Below are 26,953 nucleotides of genomic sequence, written 5' to 3' on the forward strand. Positions count from 1 at the left end.
CTGCTTCTCAAAGTTTCGTTTCCTTCCTATGAACTAAGGCCACCTGAGAGTTCTAAAATGCCAGAGTTCTCCCAGCCATCATCACTAACCCACTGGCTGAGTTTACAGCACACATCGGTTCAGCAAATGCTCAACATGACCCGCATCCATTGTTGGAAGTGGCTTGACAATGTCCACACTGCAGTGAAGTTTTTAAAAAGAAAAAAAGGTGGGCGCCTGGGTGGCTCAGTTGGTTAAGCAACTGCCTTCGGCTCAGGTCATGATCCTGGAGTCCCTGGATCGAGTCCCGCATCGGACTCCCTGCTCGGCAGGGAGTCTGCTTCTCCCTCTGACCCTCCTCCCTCTCATGTGCTCTCTCTCTCTCATTCTCTCTCTGTCAAATAATAAATAAAATCTTTATAAAAAAAATAAATAAAGTTTCATTGGGCGCCTGGGTGGCTCAGTCGGTTAAGCGACTGCCTTTGGCTCAGGTCATGATCCTGGAGTCCCAGGATCGAGTCCCGCATCGGGCTCCCTGCTCGGCAGGGAGTCTGCTTCTCCCTCTGACCCTCCTCCCTCTCACGCTCTCTGTCTCTCATTCTCTCTCTCTCGAATAAATAAATAAATAAATAAATAAATAAATAAATAATAGAAAAAAAGGTAAAGAGAATAATAAAATGAGGCCAAAGGAAGAGTAAACACACAGAAATAAATTCTCTATAGTCCTATTGAGTTATAAAGGTGGGGCAAGAATTCACCTTTGAGCTTCTCAGCAACCAAAGCAAAAAGATTTGGAAGTAAAAGTACATTAGTTGTCCAAGAAAGGGCAACCCTTCCTGATATTAAGATCTCAGAGAAAGTGATGTAGTAGGCATTGCCCAGCAATGAATACACCAGAGAGTTTCATAGAACGGTTTCCTGCTTCATCCTTGCATACAAGAGTGTTCCAGTGATCTAGCGCTCTACCACGACCCCAAAATCGTGGTTCCAGATGATAGCAATCCTTTAGTATTATCTCACTGGGGACTGCCTGGGTTCAGCCAAGCAGTTCTGGCTCAAGTACTCTTAGAGACTGCAATCAGGCAGTGGCTGGGTCTGGAATCATCTGGAGTCTAGAAGTAGCTGAAGGCTAGAACAGCCGGGCCCCTTCGGATACCTGTAGGTGCTCTCTCCACGAAACTTCAGCATGGGAGTCTTAGAGCAGCCAGAGTTCTTACGTGGAAGCTCGGGTGGAAAGGGAGAGGGCCAGGCAGGCTTTCCCACCTCTCGGGAGCCGTCTCGAAACTCACATGGCATCACTTCTTCCTCAATCTGTTTACCAGACACAAGTCACTAGGGCCAACCCACACTCAAGGGCAGGGAGATGAGCCTCCATAGTTCGATGGAAGACTGTCCAAGAGTATGAGAACATGTTTTAAAGCCATCGTAAATTACACAATAGAAATCTGCGGCCCAATAAATGCTCTTCTTTTGAAAGCCTCAGAAGAGATAGTCTGACTTAACCGAGGGGTTAAAATCTACCACATCTAGGGCTGTGCTGCCCAATGTGGCAGGTAGGCACTGGCATGCACGGCTATTTTAAATTATTTAAGATAAAACAAAAAAGTATGAATGCTATTCTTCAGTCTTAATAGCCACATTTCGAATATTCAGTAACCACCGGTGGCTAGGGCTATCATACTTTATAGCACATTTATAGAGCATTCCCATTATTGTAGCAAGTTCTATTGGCCATTACTGATCTGGAATAATGAGACGACTGTATATCCTTTAGCTGTCATGCTCATGCTTCTTATTAAAGCGCTGGTAGGCACTGGGCAGCAGAAATGTCTGAATTTCAACATTTGACAAGAGTATGAACTGCATGAAATCTGTATTGTTAATGAAGGAGAGGCCCATAGAGCTTGAAAATCAATAGGATGAAAGATAGCTTCACTTCCCTTAAAGTAAATGAAGTCCCTAACCAAGACCCGGATTGCTGGCCACCCCACCTCCATGTGGGGGTTTCCAGAAACTGTCTCCTACAAACAGTTAAGGAAGAAAGATAAAATCTAAGCTACAAAGTAAATCTCCTCACTCCTTCATTCAACCAGTGTTTACTGAGCAGGCCTGGATGTACACTTGAGAACATTTCCAAAATAGATTTTACTAATCTCCTAGGCCCCACAAACAAACAAACAAATGTCAATAATGCACCCAAGAAATATCTACTTTAAAATGGCATAATTTTCTCGTGAAGCCACCAGAGAAAAATGGTTGCAAAATATACCCCTTAGTAGCTGAAAGATTGTCCAGCTATACATAATCATCAGCTACAAGCCAATTAAATTGAAAATACTATCTGCCAAAAATGATGATTTGGGATTTAGAAAAGTCCAAGTCAAGCCACTCTGTTTTCCAGTAAGACAGAGAGGCCATTTCTGGTTAGTGACAACAAAATTATTTCACCAGCAGAGAGAATAGTTATTTTTATACTTTTCATAATAGGGGCATGTGCAGCTAGATCATGCATAAATTGTTGCAAATCATTAAGAAACAAATTAAAAAGAAGCACTGGAGGAAGCAGAAGCAGAACACTGTCCCATTTTTTAAAGACTGGAATTACTATCTGATCTGTTAGGAGACCATTCTCATGAAGGCTTTCCATGGTCTAAAGCTCAGGTTGAATGGAAGCATTAGTTACTGGATCCTGAATCCCAGCTGTGCTGAATGTCTTCTGTCTGGCCTCCCCATCTCCTGTGGCCACCTCCGCCCCCTGCCCTGTGCCCCAGGAGACTGGCCCTGTGGACTGCATAAGTAGGCTCCCTTGCCCCTTTGTTTCTGAAACTCCTCCAATAGATGGCATTAACAGGAGGTTAGAGGATGGGAAGATAGAAAGGCTAGGCTCTTTGTGCCCCCAGCTCCCTCCCTGCCAGGCCACCATGGGTTGGCTCTATTTCCCAAGCAAAGGTTACAGTTCTTGTCTCCATAGAGTTGCCCTCTCCAATGCCAGGATTCTTCAGCCCTGGGAGCTGCAATGGCTCCCAAGGTCCTATATGAACGCTTGTAGGCTTTTCTCAACCTCGTTTTTACCTTTGTGTATAATTCCCTTTATTAACCTCTTTTCAGTTTTTCAGTTTGTGTGGGCTGTTTCTGACAAGCCCTGATATGCTAGCCCATTACTAGCTTTATGTACAGAGACCAAAGCAAGATCGATTCATTTATAAGAAATCTTAAAGCTACTCCTGACAAAATTTTCCAACACATAATAGTGTAACATGGTTAATGATGAAATATCATACCTAAGTCCAACCTGTTCCTCATAGAAAATACCAGTCAGAAAAAATCTAAGAAATCCAGAACTGTAATTTATGAAACACAAAACCAACACAACATTTAAGGGAAGAGGCCACCAAAATAATGGTTCTATGATTTGATAGAACAATACTGTCCTTTTAAAAAAAGCAGGGCAAGGAAGACTTCAACCAGATAAAATTAATAAGAGTAAACAAATCAGCTCTCAATTGGAGCAGAACTTGAGCAGTTCTGGTTATGAGAAGTCTTCAGAAGGCACTTTGTAATCAACAGGACTTACATGAGGAAGCAAAACCAGAATCTAATCATGGAAGAGATTCGTTCCCCCAAAGAGAAGTGCAGTCATCCTTGAGTTAAAGACAGTGCACCTGAAACTAATATAACATTTATGTTAACTATACTGGAATTAAAATAAAAGACTTTTAAAAAAGGGCATTGCAGTTGCCCTACCCTCCACCACCGTGGGGCGGGGAATGAAAGTCAGGCAGATCTGCTTTCCCATTTCTCCAAATCAAAATCTCCTATAAAGTAGAGAAAGTGATATCTTCAATGTAGCGTAGGCATGAGAATTAAATAGAAAAATGCATGTAAAATACCAAGTACAATCTTTAATACATTAAAGTCTGTTCAACAAATGGAAATCCAAAAAGGAAACCAAAGAGTTATACCCAACACCAGTCTGAAACTCAGCACGATCAGGAAAAAAAGATGGGAAGGAATAGGCTGATGAAGTATCCCTGGTCTACCATTGGTCATGTACATCTTGAGGACCTTCGTAATAGATGGATTCCCTTCCCAAAGAGACCATAAGGAATAGTCACCTAAGGGAATTTTCTCATAATCTGCCCTGGAAGAGCTTCAACATTTTTCTTCTTCCACCATCTTGTGTTTTGAGGTTAATTGATACTCTTTCCCCACTGCACTATGGTGGTCATTTCTTGCTGTCACAAACTATCCTGGAGGCCAGCAGAGGTGAAAGGGGAATTAGACTGAACTAGACAACTATTGGCAACCATGGTGCCCTTCCAGTTGGCCAGGAGTTCCCCTGGCACCTTATTCCAGAAAGGTCCTGAATATGTGCCCACCTGCATCCTCTACTTCGTTTTTTGGGACCATTTCATCTGAGTGGTGAAACATTGCCTTTGTCTGGGTTGGCCACATCCCAGAAGTAAGACCATCATTTTCTCACAGAAGGATTACCCTCCTTTGTATGTCATGGGTTATGTCAGAGACACATTACTGACTCTACTTCTAGATGGAATTCATATTTTGACAGCAATTTATAAGACAAGGAGGTACTTCAGCAGGACCCTAAGGAAGTGGGACTGAGGACAGAGTATTTTGACAAGTGAGAGGAAGAGTGTTCCAGGGACTGAACCAATGCGCTATGTTGAGAAGACCAAGGAAATCACATATGAGAGAATCCTAACGCTAATTCAGAAATTCTCCTCTATCCCTGGAGTTAGCTAACAGATCCCCAATTCTGCAATCATGGCCCAGTTGCCCCAGCTTTCCTCCTCCTGGGTTTGTCATTCCATGATCCTCAAGGACAAGGTCCCAGTGGACTCTTCAATGAAATGCTGTTTGGTGAGCAAAGCAAACTCAAGAAGAGATCAACATGCAGTGCACACCTGCCATGTGCAAGGCATTACACAGCACATTTCTATAAATGTTATCATAGTTAATCCTGATAGTAATCTCATAAATAGACAATGTAATTCCTATTTCACAAGCACAGAAGCAAAGACTCAGAAGTTCAGTAACCTTCCCAAAGTTAACTTGCAGAACTACCATGGCACTGGGCCTCCCCAGTTTCCTAGCCCATTCTCTTTCCCTTCTGCTCCATGTTCATCAGGACTCCACCCCATTATTCAGCATCTTTCCCTGCAGCTGAGACTTTTAACACCTATCCTCGCTCCATCATCAGTCCTTCATTCTGTACGCAATGCTGCCAATGACTTTCAGAAAGTCGTATATCCCAAGTATACAGCCTCCTCCTACTCTACAATTTACCTGATGTAACTGGGTGCTTAATAAGGGACACCTGTATCATTCATCTATTGCTGCATGGTAAACCATCCCAAAGTTAGAGGCTTAAAACAACGATATATTATATCTCATGTGGCTGTGAGTCATTTGGGCCATTCTCCATTGGTCTTGCCTGAAGCACCCGCCCCCCGAAAAGCCATATTTAGCTGAAGTGTTAGCCAGGTACAGGGCTACACTGGGACTGTTTGGGGTGACAGGGCCTCTCTCCCCATGTGGTATCAGCAGACTTCCTCACAGCATGGTTGTCTCAGGGCAGCTTCCAAGAGGACAAAGCCAGAGTGAAAGCAGTTTTCAAGCCTCTGCTTGTACCACAGGCGCCGACGTCCCATTGACCAAAGCAAATCTTGTAGCCATGGCCAGAAGTCATCGTGGGAGGAGGCTACTCAAGGCATTGATACCACAAGGTGTAACTCATTGAGGGTTATTACTTTAACAATGTACCATAGTCTCCCCTTGTGGCCCAGTGATTCACATTTCTTCCATTTGAAAAATGCACTACCCCTCCCAAACCACCAAAGATCTCAGCCAGTCATGGTGCCAAACTTCCAGTCCAGGACATCCTGATCTGTCTCAGGTCCAGATGTGGGCTGAGGCTGCTGAGGTGAATTTCGTCATGCAGCTTCTCAGGTGTGGCTTTTCATCATTCCAGACCCATGGACTAAAAAAAAAATGTTATCTGCTCCAGACATACTGAGCACACAATTTTGAGAGGGCATACCCAATAGATACTCCCACTTTAAAGGGGGAGGAACAGGGAGCCACATAGCTGTCATTGGTCCATAGCAATTTTGAAATCCAGCTGGACCAAAGTTGCAGGGCCTCCAACTCTGAGTGCAGGAAATGGTTCTTGCATAGAGCTGGCTTTACTCCCTGGAGGTGCCTGGCCCTGCCCCTCTGAAATGGTCTTCCTTTGCAAAAACAAATAGCCTATGTTTGCCACTAAGTGATTTTTCTCTGCTTGCTTCCTGCGCCATTTAGTCTAAACTGGTCAGATTCTCTTATAAACCTTGTGGGCTTTCTACATACCAGGCTATGGTCCATTTCATTACACATAAGCTATACCAACAATTATTTTTGAGACATGCCTCTACTTTGGTCAGCATGTCAAGGTGCTATAAAAAAAAAAAAATGCCCTTAAAATTCTTAGAAGCCCTTTTGTCTAGCTAAGAGAATCCAGTAGACACCATTTGAGATCTTTCTGTGGTCCTCACAAAGTCTTACAGCCACTCTTGATTCGATCTGGATCCTGCAGTCATTTCTTATTTTGAGAATCTTTTGCCAGTTGGAGAGACTGAAAATGTGAAGTGGTTTTCTTTCCCAGCCCAGCATACCCTGGACCCTGCATATCAACTTAAATTCTGCTTCCGAACAGAGCAATTGTTTCTGGAATGCATCCCTCTCTCCTCATACCCTATTAAATACAACTTTTTAAGGTAATTGACCCCTCCAGCATCGCAGATGGAAACCTTAAGCCAAGCCCCCAGCTTCATTAGGTGCCTTTTCTATCTTCCAGGTCCCTGGAGGGGGCAGTGCTGCCGGGTGGGGCTCTGCTAAGTGACATGGGTTTCCCAGGATCCCTCCAGTCTCAGCCTCCTCTCAGGTCTCCGGGCTCCACCAGAAGTCTGCTTGCTGTCCCCACAGCCTCTGCCAGCCTCTCAGTCCCAGAGCCACTGCCACATAGTATAGGATTTTATTACAGCAACATGTCACTTCTGGGTATCTCTGTGTAATAAACTTCCCCAAAACTTAGTGGCCTAACCATTTATTACTTGTCACGATTCTGTGAGTTAGCTGGGTCCCTCTTTGGCAGGTCATGTCTTGGATCACTTGTGCAGCTGCATTCACCTGAGGGACCCTTGGGGACAGACTCAACAGCCCTTTCCTGCTGCATGGTATTGACTTCTGGGCTTCCTCATAGCCCAGTGATCTCAGGGTTCCTGGAGGACAAGGCTTACTGAGGGTGCAAGTGTTTTTTAAGCCTCCACCTCCATCACATCTGTGGGTGCCTCATGGGCCAAACAGGTCATGCAGCTGAGCCCAGCATCATCATGGAAGAGGACTCTGTAAGGGTGTGGCTACTGGGAGGTGCAATTTGCTGGGGCTGTGGCTGTAACAAACTCCTGCAGCACCAAAATGTAAGTTTTGTGGGTTTTGCCCTGTATCTTCATTCAAGTATACAGCCCAATATCTTGTGCACTTGGGCATCTTCGGTGTACACATCTGTGTAACTGAACTGAAGAGGCACAGGATTTTGGAAATGCAAGGACCAAAAAGGCTGAAAACTACTATAGCCTTGGAGATCCCAAACACTATAAAACAAAGGTAACCATTACAAAAACTTTTTCCCCACCAACTTTCCAAAGTTCTTGTGAACCAGATATCTTTTCTGGTTGAAGGTCTTTAGGGTATCACGAATTTCAAATAAATAGCTCTAACACATCAATTGTTTCTGCTATGGTCAGAGGCAATTCTAGAAATAAATTCTATGTGAATTTGAGAAACCCCTGATCCTAAATAGCTGTTTGAACATCTGAACAATCACATAATGTCTATCCCTCAGTATTTGCACAAGAGAAAAGGAATTGAATAGAATTACTGGCATTTCAAAGTCAGTATTTGAATTTTGCTAAGATAAGACACGAGACTTGATTTGTCTTTCTCATTGACGGAAAAGGTATGCTTAGTTTTTCACTAAACTAAATAGAATCATGAATGTGTTTTAATGGCCTCAAAGACTCTCTTTCTATCAATCATTTTCTCCAGAAGAGGTTGGGGTTTTTCATCAACAGCAGTGGGTAATGATGAACACATTTTGAAACTGTCTCTTAATTAATGATGTCTTGCCTTCAACGATTGATAGGCCATAAAACTCTCTGCTAAAAGACACGTTCTTCCCTTGCTACCGGTTGTGATTCTAAGGATCCAGGTATGTTTGCCCCGTTTTTCCCCCACGAAGCAGAACATCCCTTCCAAGGGCGACAAGGGGATTCACTGAGAGCTGGACTCGCATGCGGTGGTTTTCTGTTCTGTTTGTTTGCTTCCTTGTTATACAATTAACTTTCTGCCTCAATTTCCAGCCTTCAAATGGCTAATGATGTTCCGACCCCCAACGGGGGGGGCGGGGAACAACAGGAAGAGTTCCCGAACCTATTCTTTGGGACCAGATGGGGTCACTAACACACTGCAAGCCGAGGGCAGGGGTAATGGACATCACAGTTGCTCTCTCATTGAGATGCCTACTACCAATTAGTCCCGATAAGTACCTGGAGCCTCCTTTGACGATGATGATAACCAGAGCCAGCATTTATTGATCTCTCGCTGTGCCGAGCACTGTTCAAAGCACTTCACATGGATTAACGCATTTAATCCTCACCATCCTGTGAGGTAGGTGCTATGATTATCTCCACTTGATAGAGGATGGCATGAGGGGTAAAGCAATTTGTTTGTTTAGCTCTAAAAGGCAGAGCTAGGATCTGAACCCACCACCAGCTCTGTTCCTTCAAAGATACTAGTCTTGTGAAGAATTCAAAATTCCTTCCTGCATCTATGACCTTGGGGACTGTACCTTCAGCAGCAAGTCACTGACATTTGTACACATGGGATGTTAGCAGGCCTAACTTTCTGAGGATTCGCACAAATGGTTAACAGAAAGGCAATTACAGAAGCTCTGGCCGGTCCCATTAGGCAGTGAACCTCAGGCTATGTCCTGTTCTCTTGGACTGTCTGGACATCTACATTCTCCTGGAACTTGGATGGAGCTGCTACCCAGAGCTGGGACCCTCGTGCCATCCACCCTCCTCAGCCGCCACCACTGTGCCCCCCCAACCAGTCAATCCCAATGTGTTTCCTGAGGACCTACTATATGCCAGGCCCCAGAGCAAGCACAGGAGATAGACCTGCATCCTGGCAGCTTTCAGCCCCCAACAGCCCTGACGCCCAATTGGAGAAACATGATTAATTTGGGGAAATACCAACATGGAAGTAATGAGAGGGGATGTTTTTAAAAGATTCAAACTAAACCACCTTTATGGTCCCTTCCAACCCCACCCCCATCCTGCTGATTTCTCTCTAAGGCAAGCATTTATTAGTTTGATTTCAACACACACACTTGTACTTGTAATTACTATATAATGTCTGTTTACTTTTTTAAATGAAAATGAATTTAAATTAATCTTGTTTTGTGAATTTCAAGGCACCCCCTGAGATAAATGAAGACACTCCAGGGTGTCATCAAACCAGTGCTGGGAATCCTTGCTCTAAAAAGTAGAGAAGCAAGCTCATTAAACCTTCAAGGAACCAGAGGGGAGAAATGTATATAGATATACAGATCGAGCACAGTAAAGAGGGAGTTTTATATGTCTATTACTCACTTATATACACATACACACACAAATACCTATGAAAGGTGGGGCACCAAAATGTGGTTATCTTTAGACGAACTGTCTGTTGTAAATTTAGCACCAATGCCCCCTCATTATTAAAGCCTCCGCACCACAGAGGAGATTCTGGGAACGACATTTCCAAAAGCGGGAAGAGGCCATTATTTTCCAGAGTTGGACAAATGCGTAGAGAGGTTCCACACAGCATCCCGGTAAATCTCTTGACACTCCCCACATTAGTGCTGCGGACCGAGACAACTGGTGGGAATTTTCCAGATGTTCTTGAGCTTTAGAGTAGAGTGGCTTGCAGGCAAGGTGTTTGAGAGCCTCTCACTTAGATGTCATGAGCTAAGATCAGTCATCTGGGACCTTTGCTACCATGGACCATCCCACAGGTATGCAAACCTCTAATGCCCTTATATTGCTTCTCTTTATATTTGGAAAACATAGAGTGGCTTCTCTTTGAATACCAACTAATATAATTAGGTGACAGGTAATCATTTTTCCTTTTTTGTGTATATATATATTAGCAAGAGGCCTCATCCGGGAGAGCTTTCTATGCCAGTCTACAAATGTTGGAATGTTTTGTCTTGAAGGCAGTAAGGAATTCCTGGGGAACTGGAAGTGGGATCTGTGTTCTGTGAGGGGGAATGTGCAGAGGCTGGGATGGTGGAGGCCAGTCCAGAGGGGAAATGTGTAGGGGCTAGGATCGTGGGGGCCGGTCCAGACAGCCATGGAGGTGACGGGCCCTAAGAAGATGCCGCAGAGATGGGGTGGGAAGAAGTTCTGCTGCGGGGCTGGGGGTGGGACAGGGGGTGGTCCATGGCTCCTTCCCCTTTCCCCCAAACTGCAGGGAGGCTGGGGGCACTTAAATTGAAGGATGAGACATCAGGCAACTTCTGGCACGCCCGGAATGTGCTTCATAGGTGGAGAGAGTGGAAAACGATGTTTTAAGAATTCCTCCAGAAAGGAAATCTGAGAACCAAGCCCTTCCTTGGAACAAAAACAGGAAAGTCACAATGTACATCTAAGCGTATTTTTCTTGGACATCTTCCTAACGTGTAGATAAAGCAATAAACTGTCTCAATCAGGGACTGTTGGGTGTTTCTAAATGACCTCGAGCTTCCACCCAGGCCAGTTAGGCCTCTGCCTGTGCTGGGCGGTTCCTCTGACCACCGCCCTGCTCAGCCAAAGCTCCTCGGCTCCAGAGAGGAGACACCTAGACACGGCCTCTTGTGGTCATGTTGGAGGTGCTGCCAAGGGCTGTCAAGCAGAAGGGGGAACAGAGCTGCAGGACAAAGGGGTCTTACACCAGGGCTTCTCAGGCGTAGGTGTGCAAATGAACCACCTGGGGATTCCACCGGTCTGGGGCGGGCCTGAGATCCTGCATTTCTCAAAGCCCCCAGGTGATGCCAAGGCTGCTCAACTGTGGGCTATAGTTTGAGAAAGACAGGTCCAAAAGCAGTCAGAAGAACAGCCAGGCGATTGGTTAGGTGACCAGAGGGAATAAGATGTTGACCATTCCTGAGCTCCCTTGATTCACTGTATTTGCTGCCTCTGCACTGGAAAATGGACCTGTGCAGTCTACAGTTTTGGGCACTGGAAGACTTAAAACAAGGGGGAAAGACACAAGAAATAAGACAGCAATTGAGAAACCTCAAAGATCTAGTATTGCAACCAGCATGTTAAGGATAAGAAAAGAAAGACAAGAGGGCCTCTGCATTCCTTGTCTATTGCTACATCACAAATTGCCACAAACTTAGTAAAGAAATATCCATTTATTATCTCAGAGTTCTGTAGGTCAGAAGTCCGACTACAGTTTAGCTAGATCCTCTGCTCAGGGTCTCATCAGGCTGAAATCAAGACACCAGACCGGTTGGCTACAACTATCACTGGAGGCTCCAGGTCCTTTTCCAAGCTCATTCAGACACAGAATTCACTTCCTTGCAGTTGTAGGACTCAAGTCCCGGCTTTCTTGGTAACTGTCAGCTGGGGACCACTTCAGCTCCTGGAGGCCACCTCACCATGCGGTCCCCTTTGGCCAAGTAACATGACATAATCATGAGAGCCATATCCTTGCACGAAAGGGTGTTGGCCTTTGGAGTCGTCTTAGAATTCTGCCAACCACAGCAACCTATGAGTGCCCATCTCACCCTGGAGATATTTCAGCATAAGTGTAATCCCTTCATTTGTTCTCATCAGGCTCCAAATCGTCCTGTGACAATGGTGGTGGAAGGAGCCTCCATGTTGTGAGCACCACTGATGTGCCAGCACTTCTCTAGGGACTTGACACATTTCTAGCATATTCAGCCCTCTCAGCCCTTAATGATCTATATTATTGTAGACATCTATATTTGTTCTAGGAGACCTAGAACTTCTTTTTTTTTTTTTTAAAGATTTTATTTATTTATTTTAGAGAGAGAATGAGAGACAGCACAAGAGGGAAGAGGGTCAGAGGGAGAAGCAGACTCCCCGCTGAGCAGGGAGCCTGACACTGGACTCGATCCCGGGGCCTCCAGGATCACGACCTGAGCCGAAGGCAGTCGCTTAACCAACTGAGCCACCCAGGCGCCCGAGACCTAGAACTTCTAAGTAACTTGGTCTAGCGACACAGTTTAGTGACCCAGTGACTTTTTATAGAATGGATTGGGTCCCAGTCTGGACCACCTGAGTGACCATTAATTTCCTCACCTAGAAACAGAGAGGTGAAGCCGGGAGATCTCCGAGGTTCCTTCCAATTTTGACAACTACTCCATGAAAACTGCATGTTGAGATGTTCGGTAATTTCTTCCTTTTGGATTCCAGGCAAAGCCAAGGCTGTAGCAGCATGAACAGTGGACATGAGAGAGCTCACCCGAAGGGTTTCCATCACACAGGTGGCTCTTAGCTACCTGAGTGCTCCCTCTTCTCTGACTCTGCTCTCCCCTGCCCGGGGCTGATAGCTTTGCACAAACCAAAGCCCAGCCACGTGTCCTTCCCCATCTCCAGCTCCCCTAATAACAGCTTCTGCTCTAAGGTGCCACCCCCCAACATCCCAACATGGAGTCTCCGTGTGCTCCTGGAATGCTTTAAAGGGAAAAATCAAAGCGCCATGAAGGTGATAGAATTGTCGGAAATACAAGACATCAACGGGTAAATTGTGAGATTTCAGTCATGGAATGTTCCGTAACAGGGTACAAATCACATATTTTTCAACAAGACGACAAAGAGAAATAAGGAAAAGCTATCAGTGCCATCTTGTGGAAAGACCTATATTAAAATGTCCAAGGTAATCTGGCCACACCCAGATCATGTCGAAATCTCCACTCAATGCTGATGATGTGCAGCCAAGGGACGGCAGGATGGCTCCACTCTTCGTTTACAGCAATGGAGCTGATTGGTGGATGGTCCATTCTGATTGCCTACTTCTTGTGCTATGGCAGTTATTAAATAATTTGTATAGCATCCCTCACTATACGAATACCACAGAAACCCCCATAGCTCCAACACCACACACACACACACACACACACACACACACACAAAACCCACAGTCAAGCTGTCTGCCTCAATCCTCTATACAACATGACTCTCCAAATGTGGGAACTTTACATTGACCTATCCCAGCACCTCATCCCCAACAAATGTAAACATATGTGGACCACAGGTGCTTATGGTATAACTTTCTCTTGCAAAAACAAAGTTGATTTTATTTCACTTCTTGAGTTGATTAGAAATTATTTCTCCTCCTTTATTCTATCTGAATATTACCTTCATATTAGTTACCTGTTGTTGCATAAAAATTATCCCAAATTTGATGGCTTAAAATAATAAATAATTATTATCTCATAGTTTCTGTGGGTTAGGAATTCAAGAGCAGCTTAGCTGGGTGGTTCTGGCTCAGGGAATCCATGAGGTTACTGTCAAGATGCTGGCCATCTAAAGTCTCGATGGGGCTGGAGGATCCACTTCCAAAATAGCTAGCTCCCTCATGTGACATTGGCATGAAGGCTCAGTTCCCCACCACATAAATCTCTCCACAAGGCTCCTTGAGTGTCCTCACAACATGGCGGCTGGCTCCTCCAAGGCAAAAACCACAAGGTCTTTTATGACTTAAGAAGTCACATGCCATCACTTCCACCATATCCTACCAGTTACACTTCTATCAGTGTGGGAAAGGACCAGACAAGGTAGGAGGTGGTTCACTGGGACCATCTTGGAGGTGGGACATCACACCACCCCCCTTCCTATATCCAATTTCCAAATCATCAGGTTCCAAGTGTGAAATGTGTTTACACAAAGGAAGATCAGCCTACTTAAGACACTGAGAATTCTGACTGCAGTCCAAGGGCCCCAGGAAACCAACCGCAAGCAATCCTTTGCCTTGATGGGATACAGAGGCCGGCTTGGAGCAAGGAATTCTCTGACTCTGGCTTCACCTCTAACTGCCACTGGCATCAAGCCAGTCTGGGAACTGGAAACAGAAATAGGTCCAAACATTTTTATGGACTGGGGAAGGGGGAGCTAGGATGTCCCAAAACTGTTCTGTTGAGCTTGTCAAGGAAAGTTACTTCTACTGTATCACGATGGAGAGAACAAAACAGAAGACAGGAAGACTCCTGTCTTCATACGACTTTTCTGGTGGTTCTTACCCAAGCTTATCTTTCCCCCACCGACTTCTTTAGTGCTTATTATTTTTATTGCACAATTAACTTTTTAATATATATTATCTGATTGTCTTTGATGAGTAATTTAGTGCTTTATTATATGTTATGAGAACAATTACATTGGAGTCTAAATCCTCTCAAGTATGTTGTAAATTCCTTCAAGTCAGGGAAATTAAGCTTATTACTCAGCTCACCATCAGTGTCAACAGACTGTTCTCCAGGAATGTGTTCCCCTCAACATACTCACATACGGGCATTCACGTACACCCACAATCCCACACACACAGACGACAGAAGAGGAGCTCGACAAAGAGCAAGGCTTATTTATCCCTTATTACAAAAATAGTAATTAGACTTAGCCAGGATCATACTGATGCAGTCATTATTTCCTTAAAAGCACAGACACGTAAAGAGTGCACCTTGAGAAGGTGCTACATGATACCCTTTATGGTCCACAAACTCATGCACTGAAGAAGAGACACATCGTGCATCGTCCCATAGTCCTGGAGACTCACATACACCCCCAGAAATGTGCATTCACAGTTTCGCCTATGCATTCCTTTTTTTTTTCCTTCATTGGCTCTTTTAACATTTTTGAGCACTGTGTATCACTCCTACACTAAGAGGTAACCCCAATCCAATAAAGTAACTGGGACTACATATTTATACAAGGTGAGAAGTGAGCACAGAACAAGGCAAAATCTTCTTGAGGGTCAGGTAACACTTTATAGAGGAGAAAGGAAAGGATGATCAGTGTTGAATTGGCTGGGGGCGGTGTGCTGTGCGCTGACACGCTTAAGTTACAGAGGTCTGAGCCAAAAAACCATCACAGAGTGGTTTTCCTTTCAGTTCAAGACTCCCAGGCCCAAGACAAAAAATTAAATAGCACCCTTGACCATGGGACACAGCCCAAGGCAAGGACACTGGGCCCTTTTCACCCAGGCTCTGTTGGAAGGGAGGGGCACAGCTGTAGAGAAGAAGGAAACTCCTACAGAATGAGCCAGCTAACCTTTCTCTAAAGGAGGTCCAGGCAGGTGGAAGGATGCTCTCCTGCCCATGCAGAGACCTGCACAAGTGGAAAGTCACAGTCAGGGGCTCAGGAGAGAAGAGAATCTCTGTCTCCAGCCCCAGAAATGTCTTCCCTCTGAAAAAGATAGGCCTTGAGGTAAGGAGGCAAGGAAGTGCATGGGGTGTGGGGAGTGATGTGGGAAGTTTTTCTCTAATGAGTGAAGGCAGCAAAGAAAGGAGAGCAAGACAAAGGGACCAAGAAAGGTTCAGCTTGGAAGAAGCACATGCCGGAGTCTTGTCTCCAAAGTCAGGGCAGCCAGAAACCCTGGGGAGCCACAGCAGGCAAGGAGGGTAAGGAACGGATGCGGATGGGCAAGAAGATTGATCAGGAGTTGGTGGGAAATGGGACTGGCAACAGGAAGGGCCTCCTCAAGGCTCAGATCGCAGGGAAGGGGAGGCAAGAGGGGATCGCGCAGCTCCTGGCACCTGGCGAGGGTAGGTGGAGGCAGCGCTTCAGCCTTGTCTCGTTAACTGGTAAGCGGATTTTCCACAGGGTCAGGGGAGCCTCCGAACTTGGCGGAAGAAAAATTCCTTTCCATTTTACTGGAACCAGAGCTTTAAATGGTCAAATGCGTGTCAGTGGCAGGTGGGGACAGGGGAAGGGAAGTACATCTTTATGGCTAAGTGCCCTGGGCTTGGATTCAGAGAGGCCTTGGCTTGCCAGCCCAGCCACAAACCAGTTGCGTGTCCTTGGCCAAGTTAACCAACTTGTCTAAGCCTCAGATTACATGTGTACAAAAAAGACACAAAAATATGGTCCACGTGTTGTTCTTCCAGAAAGCCTTTGGCGCAGGGCCTGGTACATAAGCAAATTCAACAAGGGTTAACTATTTTCATAATTATAATTAGTCTGCATCACTAGGAGCATATTGTTCAAATGAGGATACCGACGGGTCAGATCACAGCCAAGACGCTGCGTTCAGAGCTAGGTCTCTACCTCTACAAACAATACCAGTGAACTCTGGTCTCCCCATGAGAGGGTGACTCAGAGAGCCTGGAAGTCATAAAATATTAAGAGAAATCCTGCAGTTGTTTACACAGATGATATTTGGGAGTGTGAGGATGGCCATGTGAAGAGGCAGCATCCTTCCATTTAACTTTAGGAAATAACACTGGGCGTTAAAAATGCCGGAGCCAGGCTGTCCGGTTTCAAATACCCAGACCATTAGTCACCTCGCTCAAGTTCCTGAACCTCTCTGGAGCCTCAGTTTCCTCATCTGTAAAGTAGGGTTAATTAGATTACCTGCCTCATGAGATTACTGTGGCAATTAAGTGAGTTAACACAGGTAAAGTGCTAAGAATGGTGTCTGGCATATGGCGAATGCTCAATAAACGTTCATTCTTATGTCGTGGGTTATTATCACTGGTCTATAATTACTATCGCGGATAGAACTTCAGGGCGGCAGATGACAGCCCAGTATTTTTTAATAATCCCAGCAATGGAAAATGAGAAGAGTCCTCCGCACAGCGGCGATCGCCCTCACTGGACAGGTTCAGCAAGTCACTGATAAGGGCCAGTCCGTCACCGCAGAGGAGGTTCCTCCCCCGAGGAGGAACCCTTGGGCGTCCCCGGTGAAGAAAGTCAGACCCCAGGAGGCCAGGCCCTGGCACAGCAGGGGCCGTGGACACTGGTGTAATAACGGCCACCAGCCGTCAGGGAGCAGCAGAGCCCGACCCCGGGTTGCCTCGTCCGCACCAGGCGATTCATCGTTCCCTCTGGGTTTGCCTCCCGGCCGTTTGGGTAGCTCCACCAATCCCCGTGCGCTCCGCTGCGGTAGTCCCGCCCAGTGCTGAAACCGAACCAATCAACGAGGGCGCTGCTCCGGACCGGGGCCGGATCGCGGCGCCCGTCCCGTCACTCAGAGCCCCGGGGCCGGCGCTTCAGCCCCGCCCCCGGGGCGGCTCAACCAATCCCCGCGGCGGAGCGGGGCGGCGCCGGACGGGGCGCGGAGCCCACGTGGTCGCAGGGCGCGGGCGCCGGTGGGTGGCGCGGGGCACGAGGGGGCGGGCGGGGCGTGTCCTGCCGCCGCCATGGGCGTGCAGCCCCCCAACTTCTCGTGGGTGCTCCCGGGCCGGCTGGCGGGGCTGGCGCTGCCGCGGCTCCCCGCGCACTACCAGTTCCTGTGGGACCAGGGCGTGCGGCACCTGGTGTCCCTGACGGAGCGCGGGCCCCCGCACAGCGACAGCTGCCCCGGCCTCACGCGGCACCGGCTGCGCGTCCCGGACTTCTGCCCGCCGGCCCCCGAGCAGATCGACCGCTTCGTGCGGATAGTGGACGAGGCCAACGCGCGCGGGGAGGTCAGCGGGCGGGGCCTGCCGCGGTCAGCGGGGGACAGGGCGGGGGGAGGCGGGCCGGGCCCGGAAGGGACCTGCGGGGACGGGGCGTGAAGCCGGGGGCGGGAGGGGGAGGCCGCGGGGAAGCGGCGAGGGGTGTGAGCTGGAGGGAGACGGGGGAAAGCAGAGGCCGTTGGGCGCTCTCCTGATGTCACTTCTCGCCCCTGAGCGCTCTCCTGATGTCACTTCTCGCCCCTGAGCGCTCTCCTGATGTCACTTCTCGCCCCCGAGAGCCTGAGGACCCTGCAAGGCCTGGGCCTGTAGGAAGACAGAGGGGCCCAAGGGCTGGGGAGGGCATCAGGCTCCACCCCATCAAGCTCCCTCTTCCCAGGCCGTGGGGGTGCACTGCGCCCTGGGCTTCGGCCGCACGGGCACCATGCTGGCCTGCTACCTGGTGAAGGAGCGGGGCCTGGCTGCCGCAGATGCCGTCGCTGAAATCCGGCGCCTTCGACCCGGCTCCATCGAGACGTACGATCAGGAGAAAGCCGTCTTCCAGTTCTACCAGCGGACTAAGTAAGGGGCCTCAGCTCCTGTCTGCGTCCCGGGCCCTGACCCATGTGTTCAGTGGGGCCAGAGACACGGACGTGCACTGAAAGCTAAGCCCCCCGGCTCCTGCTGGCTCGGGAGACTGAGTAGCTGTTCCCCGCAGGCCGGTGCCGACTGAGCAGCTGGGTGCAGCCGCACTGGGGGCTGGGGGCGTCCCTCTGCTGCTTCCCTGAATAAATAACTTCTAAGAACCAGCCCATAGTGCATAGCACCTTGCAGTTTACCAAGCATGCCCACACGTCAACAAATGTGAGCCTCACCAGAGCCCTGTGACCTGGGATGGCAGCAAGACCACCCTGCTCTTTGGGTGAGGTAGCTGAGGCTCAGGCCCAAGGCGACACTTGTAGGAAGTGGAAGGGTGGGCCAGGCCTTCAGCCTCCCTAAGATGCTGAGACTCTCGTGTTCTCTGCTGACCTTTGATGTGTCCCCGGGGGAGCTGGTCAATGAAGAGGGCCCAAATCCCCAGCAGCCCCGGGTGACTGATGCTAACAGGCCAGGAGAGCCCCTGTGGACACAACCCCCCAGTCCAGGCCCCCCTGCCCCTCGTGTGTCATCGTCTCGAGACAGAGAAGGCCTGCATGTTGTCCTCACAGATAGCCACCATCTCCAGCTCCCAAGGGCTGGACACCTTGGGCTGCTCAGCTCCCCTGTGACACGCATTCCAGATGCAGTGGAGACGGAGGGAGGAGGCCAGGGTCCCCCTGAGGCCCCCATCCTGCGTAGCCTAGGCCAAAGGCAGGCCTAAGGCACCTGCTCCTGACACATCTTTCTCCTTTCCACAGCCGCCCACCCAACTCAGCCCCCATCCAACACTCTCTCACACGCTATTCCACCAGCCAGAGTCTCACCGTTTGTCTCCGGGAGGGGGAGACAGGCCGCAAGACGTCTCCCCCTTTCCTCTGAGGTGTGTCAGAGCCGAGGACTCCATACTCCATCCTATCCCCTTGGTCCCCACCACCAAGCCAGGCGGGGTGTGTGAGGAACCCCCAACTCCAGGCACGGAGGCCCCCGCACCCCACCTGCTGCTCCCGGCAGCATCCCAGGCTGTTTGTTGGTGCAGACCAGAGCCCCGTCCAAAGGGGAGTGTGTGTGAGTGTGTGTGCGCGCGCGCGAAGGCAGGAAGCGTGCGGGTGGTGCGCTTCCTGAATCCCTTCCCTCCGTCTACCAGGGAGGCTTGAAGCTGCTCCCCGGGGTGCACGTCCGCCCTGATACCGCCCCAGCGGGTGGGACAACCAGTCCTCACCCTCGCTGCCCTCCCCTCCTCCCGCGCTCCCTCCTCCCCACATCTCCTGCACTGCAGGACAGGAACCTGCCCTTCGCTTCCTCCCAAGGCTCCTTCAAAGGAGACAGAACATTTTTCTAACCCCGTTAGAGCCCTGTGTGCAGCCTCCGTCCCCATAATTTAAGCAGATCTCCGCTGCCTCAGGAGTTCCTCCGGGAAATAAACATATAATTATGTGCTTAAGGAAATCGGTTTTTAAATAAGTAAGAGTTGACTTGAAATGAAAAACTCTGCCCTTACCCTTCTTCTACCTTGGGAGGTTAGCCTGAGGCTCCTTCTCGGCTCATCCCCACCCCCAGATGTTTCGCCTGCTCACCACCCCCTCTTCTGTGTGTGGCCACCAACGACGGGTTACAGGCTAGCCGTGACCCTTCCCCAGGCTACTTCCCCGAGGGGTGGGTGTGAGGAACGAGCCGCCTCCGCCGACACAGAACCTTCGCGCCGCCTCACACCGGAGCCTGTCAGCCTCACACCGCTGACATTTGGGGCCGGAGACCTCTTTGTTGTGGGGCCGTCCTGTGCGCCGTGTGGTGTTTAGCAACATCTCGCCTCTGCTCACTAGACGCCAGTAGCATGGCCCCCCAAAAAATGTGACAGCAAGAATGTTCCCAGACATGGCCAGATGTCCTCCAGGAGGACAAAGTTGGTCCCAGTCGAGAACCACTGCATCAAAGCAACAAAGCACCAGCTGCAACGGTAAAGCTTTCGTTTCCTCTGGGAAAGTGCTTGGGAATTTCTCCCGTGGATGCACACGTCTTGAGAGGGGAGAAAGGACCAAACACCATCAAACGCTCTCACCTTCTCGAGCCGTGCCCGGTACCCAGCCCCAGCCCGTCCGCTCTAACCAGGGCGGGTTTTCAAGATGGTGACAGCATTAACTTTCGACATTCAGGAGGGTTTTATTCTCCATGAGCGGCGGGGGGGCACAGCTGCGGTGATATGGACTCGCGCCCCCATGTCTTTAAAGTTCCATTCACGTTTATTCTCTGCACTGTGGCTTGAGTTCCCTGCCGAATGGAGGCTGTTAGATGGGGAAGACATCCCTCCATGTCATTCGAGTTCTGCAGCCAGCACCTCCTTGGTTCCTCTCCCAGAGGATTGTTCTGATGCACAAATAACTGGCATCAGGACAGGAGGGGCACCAGCCACTCTGAGACCCTTCCTCCCTGGCCTGGTCCTCCCGCCTCCACTTCACCCCCAGCAAGCCCACACACACGCGGGTTCTGCTCAGCGGGTCCTGGGTTCCGTGGCCACCTCCCAGGCCTGTGTCCCAGCACACAGCCCCCTGCTGCGGAGATCAGCCTGCATCCTGCCCACTCCCCAAATCTCCCTTGGAGCTCGCATTCCTCAGCACCCCTACTGCCATCCCTAACACATAGGGACCTGTCCCACGGGGCGGCTCATCACCTGTCCTCCCCAGGGGAAGGAAGCCCACTCCTCATGCACGGCGCCCCCACTTGCCCCCCAAGACCCCTCCAGATCTTCCCAGGGAACTGATGAGCATGTCACCGGGGCCGGGATTTGATCCAAATCATGAACTATTTCCCAGAACGAACTGCACTCGTTTGCCAAGCCTCCAGTCAAAACTTCTGCCGACAGTGTTGCCATTCTTTCCAAGAAGGACACTAATTTGGTCTCACAGGATCATTTTGTCACGAAACAATGCCAGTGACCGCTAATGCCTTTCACACTTGGTCGTGACTACTTTGTTTAGTTACATGGTTACAATCGTCATATTTATGAAGCGCCTACCATATAGCAGGTGTTCTTACGTGCATCGCATTATATCATTTTATCCTTACAACCGCTCTGCAAATCAGGTATTTTTCCCTTTTTATAGATAAACTGAGGTTCATCGAGCTGGCTGAGTTGCCCAGTACCTCACAACTGCAGTGAAGGACCTGGGGTCAAATCCAGACGTCCCATCTGCCAGGACCAACCCCCAGCCCCAGCGACACGGGGCAGTCTGTCTTCACAGTCAGAGCTTGGCGTCGAGGGCCATCTTATCAACTCAGCCTCCGATGTCCCCTCTCTCCATCCTCCTAGGAGGCCAGAGAATAAACATCTGACTGAGGCCAACACATCTGAGCTCTGGGCGGTGCTTTAAGATGCAGCCCAAGCATTTACATCCTGAATAGTGAGGCTGATGCATCAGGTGACTCTGTCACGTCCACCACTACCTAACTCAGAACAGGCATTGTCCTCACCCAGCACAACAATCTTGAGGTACACGTGAACGGCACTAAGCCCTTGCAAATGTGTTTTTGTGTCTGATGATTTATTAAAAACTCCAATATCCTCTCTGGTTTTGTTGTTATTTGAGCCCTTAATGCGCTCCAGGCTCCATGCCAAGTGCTCTATAGACATTCATTATCTCACTTAATCCTCAAAACAACCCTACGGACAGGCCTTATTATAATGCCCAGGGCACATGTGAGTAAACTGACGTCCGGAGGGTTTGAGCAGCACGCCCAGTCACATAGCTAGAGCAGGATTCAAACCTGGGTTTATCTAAGTACAAAATGTCTTGTCTCTTGGGAGTGGAGAGGAGCCTTCGCTGTCAGAAAGCACGCAGCAGCATCTGTGTCCCCCAGAAGCGAGGCACCAGGACTCAGGCCATCAGTGGGATCTGGGATCACCACCCCACACCAGACTGGGGCAGTGCCGCTCTGACCTGGGAGTGCTGAGTGCTGACCTGCCAGGCCGGCCACCACCCCAACAGCCTTCCGCTTCAAGCCTCCCGCACCATCAAAACTATAGTCCCCTATCGACTGAGAAATGAGTTATATGAGCACTTCTTCCATTACTTTTAAATTTTTCCCCAGCTATTATGGATTCAAGGCATACTCCTGAGAAGGCAGCATGCTTGTCCAAGCAAGCAGAAATTTGAGAAACACTTGGTGCACGTCCACACCTGAAGTTGATGACTTATTTGCAACCTTGATAACCGAATCCTTTGTGCCAATAAATTCCTTAAATTGCTTCAACCACTCTCTCACCCTATTTTTCCCTTGACTTATTCTGTCACCATGGTTATGTGATCATGAAACAGATTGGTGATGTCACCTCAGAGCTTTCAATATGTGGGATTCAGTATGGCAAACGGTTCTGGGATTCTCCCCCTACCTTTTATACTAAAGATGCCACTGTCTCTTCCTTACTAATATATATGGAGTAGGGACTCTGCTCTAAAACCAAGGTGGGACGTACGGACAGTACTCGGTGTGGCTGTCCCACAGGTGGGTGGCACTCTTCACCTCCTGCAGTGGGTTCTACGTGCCCTTTGGCTCCCTAAGCCTACTCCAAGCAAATTCACCAATTTGCATGTTTTCTGTAGGCACCTTTGTGAGGCTGAGTTGGGGCTGGGTGCAGCCTCGGGCCATGAAATACAATTAAATAAAGTAACCACACTGGGATCAAGCCAGCAGAGAGAACTATGCCATTTTTGACCATGACCTGTGAGGCCCCAAGGAATCCAGTCCCTTCTTCCATCTCCTTCCTCCCTCCCCTATAGCCCTTGTTCTCCCTGCTCTACCTGTTTTGGGGTCCCCAAGACCACCCTCACTAGAAGGACTCACGGAAAAGCTGTCATACTCTCAATGATGGCTCGTTTCGGTGAGATAATCAGCAAAGGGGAAGGGCAGACGGGGCAGAGCCCAAGCAAGCAGGCATGGGCTTCCAGGGGCATCACATGGACATACAGCTCTCCCAGCGATTGTGGAAACATATAAATATTGCCCGATGATGCAGTTCCCCCGAGCCTGGGTGCCCGGGTTGTTGTTGGGGGCAGGTCCCATGGGCACGCAGCCCCTGCAAGACTGACCTTGGCCACTCAGGCTGCAGCCCCAGAGGTCAGCCTTGACACTGCCTGGCCCCAAACAGCCTGGCACATACACAACCACACAGTGAGGACAGACCATCTGCCTGACCCAAGATCTAAGGTCCACAGAGACCTTCTTATCAGGCAGGATGTCCCAAGAGTTCAGCGATCACCTCGCAGGAGCCGGTTGAGGGGAAGGCCTGACAACCTTGGGCATGTGTAAGGTTTGGGCCAGCCAGCCTGCCGAGCGGACCTGGTCCCGCACATGGCTAGGCATTCTGCGCTCTCTCCACACGACAGTCAGGGCAGACTGCCTGGGAGGCATTTGTCCCCAACTCTGCCCAGCTCCCAACTCCCACTCCCCACTGGTCTCAGTTTAACACCATTTCCCCGGGAAAGGTTTCCAACGGCCCCCACATATACTCACACATAGTCCCAAAGCATCTGTCATTCTACCTCACGGGCCCTGGCTCACCTATGATTCATCTCATCGTTTAATGTCTTTCTCTCCTACCAGAGTCTAAAGACCCCGGCCAGGCTGCTAGCACCCAGCACGATGCCTGGCACATGGGCGCTCGGTAAACACGTGACAATGGGCCGACCATCTGCCCAGAGACAAAGAACTGGGCAGGATAAATCGGGGGGGCGCATCACCTAGTGGGGGATACGTGACATGTGCACACACCTCAGTGTGTCGCGAAGATGCTGTGCGTAAGTACTTAAGCACTGCTGGCGTGATTAAAGAGATAAGAGGAGTGTGTCTGGCCAGATTCAGGAAGTTGCTCCTTCGGTGGGAGGCGGACAGCAGAGTCGGAGAGCCTCAGGGAAATGTACCAACGGTGGGTGTTACCGAAGCCACTGGTGGTCTGTGTCAGGTGCAGAGTCCGTACAGGGAGGCTTGGAGAGGTGGCCAAGGTCAGTGGGTGGCCACGCGGGGCGGGGTGACGGGGGTGCTGGGAGTCCGTTGGCATGGAAGAGCTAAAGTCCTCTCCCAGGGAGCAACAGAAGACACAGGGTTGGACTCAGACGGTGGGGGGGGCCGCGGAAGCTCGTGCCCAAGGGTCAGGGTTGTATCTGATCACCAGCGTGGAGGTGCCATGAGCAGAGGACACCTCACTAGGCTCCATTTGTCCTAAGTTCCACCCTGACCGAATGGCCCCGTTATGAGCGGCAGGATGGTGCTTTATGATTTAACACTGCCAAAGAGAGACAAGGTCTCACCGCTGCTAATTTTTAAGACTTTTCAGAAGATGCGAGTTAAGTAAGGACCTGCTTTCCCTGCTTGCTGAAAGTTAATGACTTTAAAGCTTTGCCAAAGAAGGTAAAGGGGTTGTTAAGTCAGAGTGCTCGCCCTCTGGGCTTGCAGGTTATGATTTTTTAATGCTTTTCAAATGGGAAAGGATCTCAAGCGAGTGTCCTCCCTACATGCTGGAAATGTATCTTTCCGGTGGCAGCCGGCACGGCTCCCGAACACCCACCACCCTGCCTCATTCGCTGGCGTCACATCTCAAGGCTTGGGCTGTTGCCGTATCCCAGCTGACCCGATTCAGAGGTCGAAAGGGGTGGTGGCCCCGATGCTGCATTCAGTCCAGTGCCCTGGTATTTGTTCCTATTGTCCCAAGGCCAAGGGCGCCTTGTGAGCTCAAACTTTCTACCTCAGTTGTACCCCTTGCCCCCACCCCACCCTCCCATTATGTCTGTCCCCTGACCTGCAAACTTGTCTTCTTTTGGCCCGGTTGTGGTCAGTTTGTCAAGTACAGAGGAGCCAAGCGGACCGGATGGTATGTTCTCCAGCAGGTGCCGGGTATGGTGTGTGCCAAGGAGGAGCGGTGCCAGGGACTCCAAAGGCTGCTCCCACCACGAGAACACGCAGGTCCTCAGAGGAATCAAGGCAGCTGTGAACGCCAAAGCACCCCAAGCCCCAGAGCACCCTCGGCTGCCCGCCCCCAGCTGGAGACCTGGAGAATAACAGGCCAGCCTGAGACCCAGGGAGCCCTCTCCTGCCCCTCTCGGGAGCCTGAAGAGCTCAAGATGGAGCTAGGCAGGGACGGTGACGGTGGGCAGCCTCCACACTTTGCTCCTCAGTCCTTTGGATCCTGGATCTGGCCTGGCATGTGTGCTCAAAACCCTCCAGGAAGGGAAGGAGGCTGGGAATGCATGGAGAGCTCTAGGCCCATGCAGGTATCAGGCTGCACCCTTGAGAGCTTAAGGGTGACCTTCAACCCGCCCCAATCCACTTCTGCTCATCTGATAACCCAGAAGCCGCAAAGGAAATCATGGGGGGTGGTCAGAAAGGAATTAGGGAAATGCAAATTAAAATAGCAGTAAGATATGATTTTATATACATCCGGTTGGACACACACATACCAAGTCTCAAAACACCAAAGTTGGCAAGGCTGGAGGAAAGGGAACTCTCACGTTGCCGGAGGATATATAAATAGATGCAATAGCTCTGGAGAGCGATGTGGCCAGCTCACCGGAAAATTCCAGTCACTCCACGTCTATACGTATATTCTGGAGAAATTCTGCGTGTGAACAGCCTAGAACCACGTATGAGGAGGCTGTTCATTTATTCATTAAACTCAATATAATGTATTGAACACCTACTGGTATGCCAGGCACACTTCTAGGAGCTCAAAACTGAGCATGAACAAAATGTAAAAACCTCTGCCCTCATGAAGGGTATATACAGCGCTGTTTAAATGGCCAAAACCTGCAAACAATTTTAAAATATGCTGCTAGGAGAATGGATGAACGCTGAACTGGGTATATAGGATATATCTCGGAAACAGTGTTGGGCACTTAAGAAAGAAACTCGCAGGGTACGTACTACAGAGCCATTTGTGTGAATAAAAACAAACACTACTGTAAATTGCTTACAGATGCTTACATGGTTTATAAAATTAATGCTTCGGCTACCCACGAAACCCAGACTCAGGGGCCTGCTGGAGGGTTGGGGGTGGGGAAGCGTTAGTGAAGGAATAGGGAGGAGAACTTCAAGCAAACTCTGGAATGTCTCATTTCCTCAAAAGAAAAGCCTGAAGCAAATACACACGCTAAAATGCTAGCATTGTGCTTCCTGCACGTTACGCACATCGGTGTTTGCTTTCGCATCCTGGGTCCTTTTCAGTTTGAGCGCAAGGCGGGCAAGTTGTTGTTTTCTATTGCTTTCGCTAATTAGAAAAGAGTTGGTTGAGAGAAGGATTGAGGCCACATCCCCCAGCGACCCAGGGCTGGAGCGCCTCCGCACCGCGTCTCTGGGGTCCGGCCCTCCAGGGCACCCCGCGCGTGCAGGCGAGGCCGAGCGCGGCAGCCCCGACGGCCCGCAGTCCCCCGCAGGGGGCAGGTGCACCCGGGAGAGCCCTTGGCGCCCGCTCGCAAGGCTGGAGAGGGGCGAACGCTCTGCTTCCGAAATGCTGCTCTTAAGGGTCTACCCTGGAGAAACAAATACGTGCCAAAGGAGACGTGTGCAAATGTTTTTTGCAGCGGCGTTTAGAATGGCCAAAAATCGAAATCGGCACCACTATCCATCATGAGGAGAATCGATAGTCAGAGG

General features: G+C 49.6%; 2 protein-coding genes across 9 annotated transcripts in view; one reads left to right on the plus strand and one right to left on the minus strand.

Annotated features, from left to right (window-relative positions):
- The window catches only part of LOC123845297 (C-reactive protein-like), a 62,159-nt gene extending 42,878 nt beyond the window's left edge, over positions 1-19,281 (minus strand). For 3 of the 6 annotated variants that reach the window (XR_010412158.1, XR_010412160.1, XR_010412159.1), the window contains exon 1: positions 19,144-19,277. The gene's annotated coding sequence lies outside the window, so the exon portion shown is untranslated. Of the gene's footprint in view, positions 1-11,432; positions 12,519-16,822; positions 18,008-19,143 lie in introns of those variants that run through there. The other 3 variants (XR_010412161.1, XR_010412157.1, XR_010412162.1) reach the window with 3 other exon arrangements.
- On the plus strand, positions 17,447-21,875 carry DUSP23 (dual specificity phosphatase 23). Of its 3 annotated transcripts, none has more exons than XM_064593767.1 (3): positions 17,447-17,713; positions 18,081-18,262; positions 21,418-21,875. In XM_064593767.1, the coding sequence occupies exons 1-3, from the start codon at positions 17,447-17,449 to the stop codon at positions 21,419-21,421; spliced, it is 453 nt and encodes a 150-aa protein (XP_064449837.1). In that variant the 3' UTR covers positions 21,422-21,875. The 3 variants fall into 3 exon arrangements, with proteins under 3 accessions (XP_064449837.1, XP_045732649.1, XP_045732650.1); XM_045876693.3 differs by lacking the exon at positions 21,418-21,875 and adding an exon at positions 19,078-19,218; XM_045876694.3 differs by lacking the exon at positions 21,418-21,875 and having other exon boundaries at positions 18,081-18,487.
- The last annotated feature ends 5,078 nt before the right edge of the window (positions 21,876-26,953 follow it).

The sequence above is a fragment of the Mirounga angustirostris genome, unplaced genomic scaffold, assembly GCF_029215605.1.
Source record: "Mirounga angustirostris isolate CCGP_5_RB_7025 unplaced genomic scaffold, mMirAng1.0.hap1 SCAF_6, whole genome shotgun sequence".
In the NCBI taxonomy this organism is placed as follows: Eukaryota; Metazoa; Chordata; class Mammalia; order Carnivora; family Phocidae; genus Mirounga; species Mirounga angustirostris.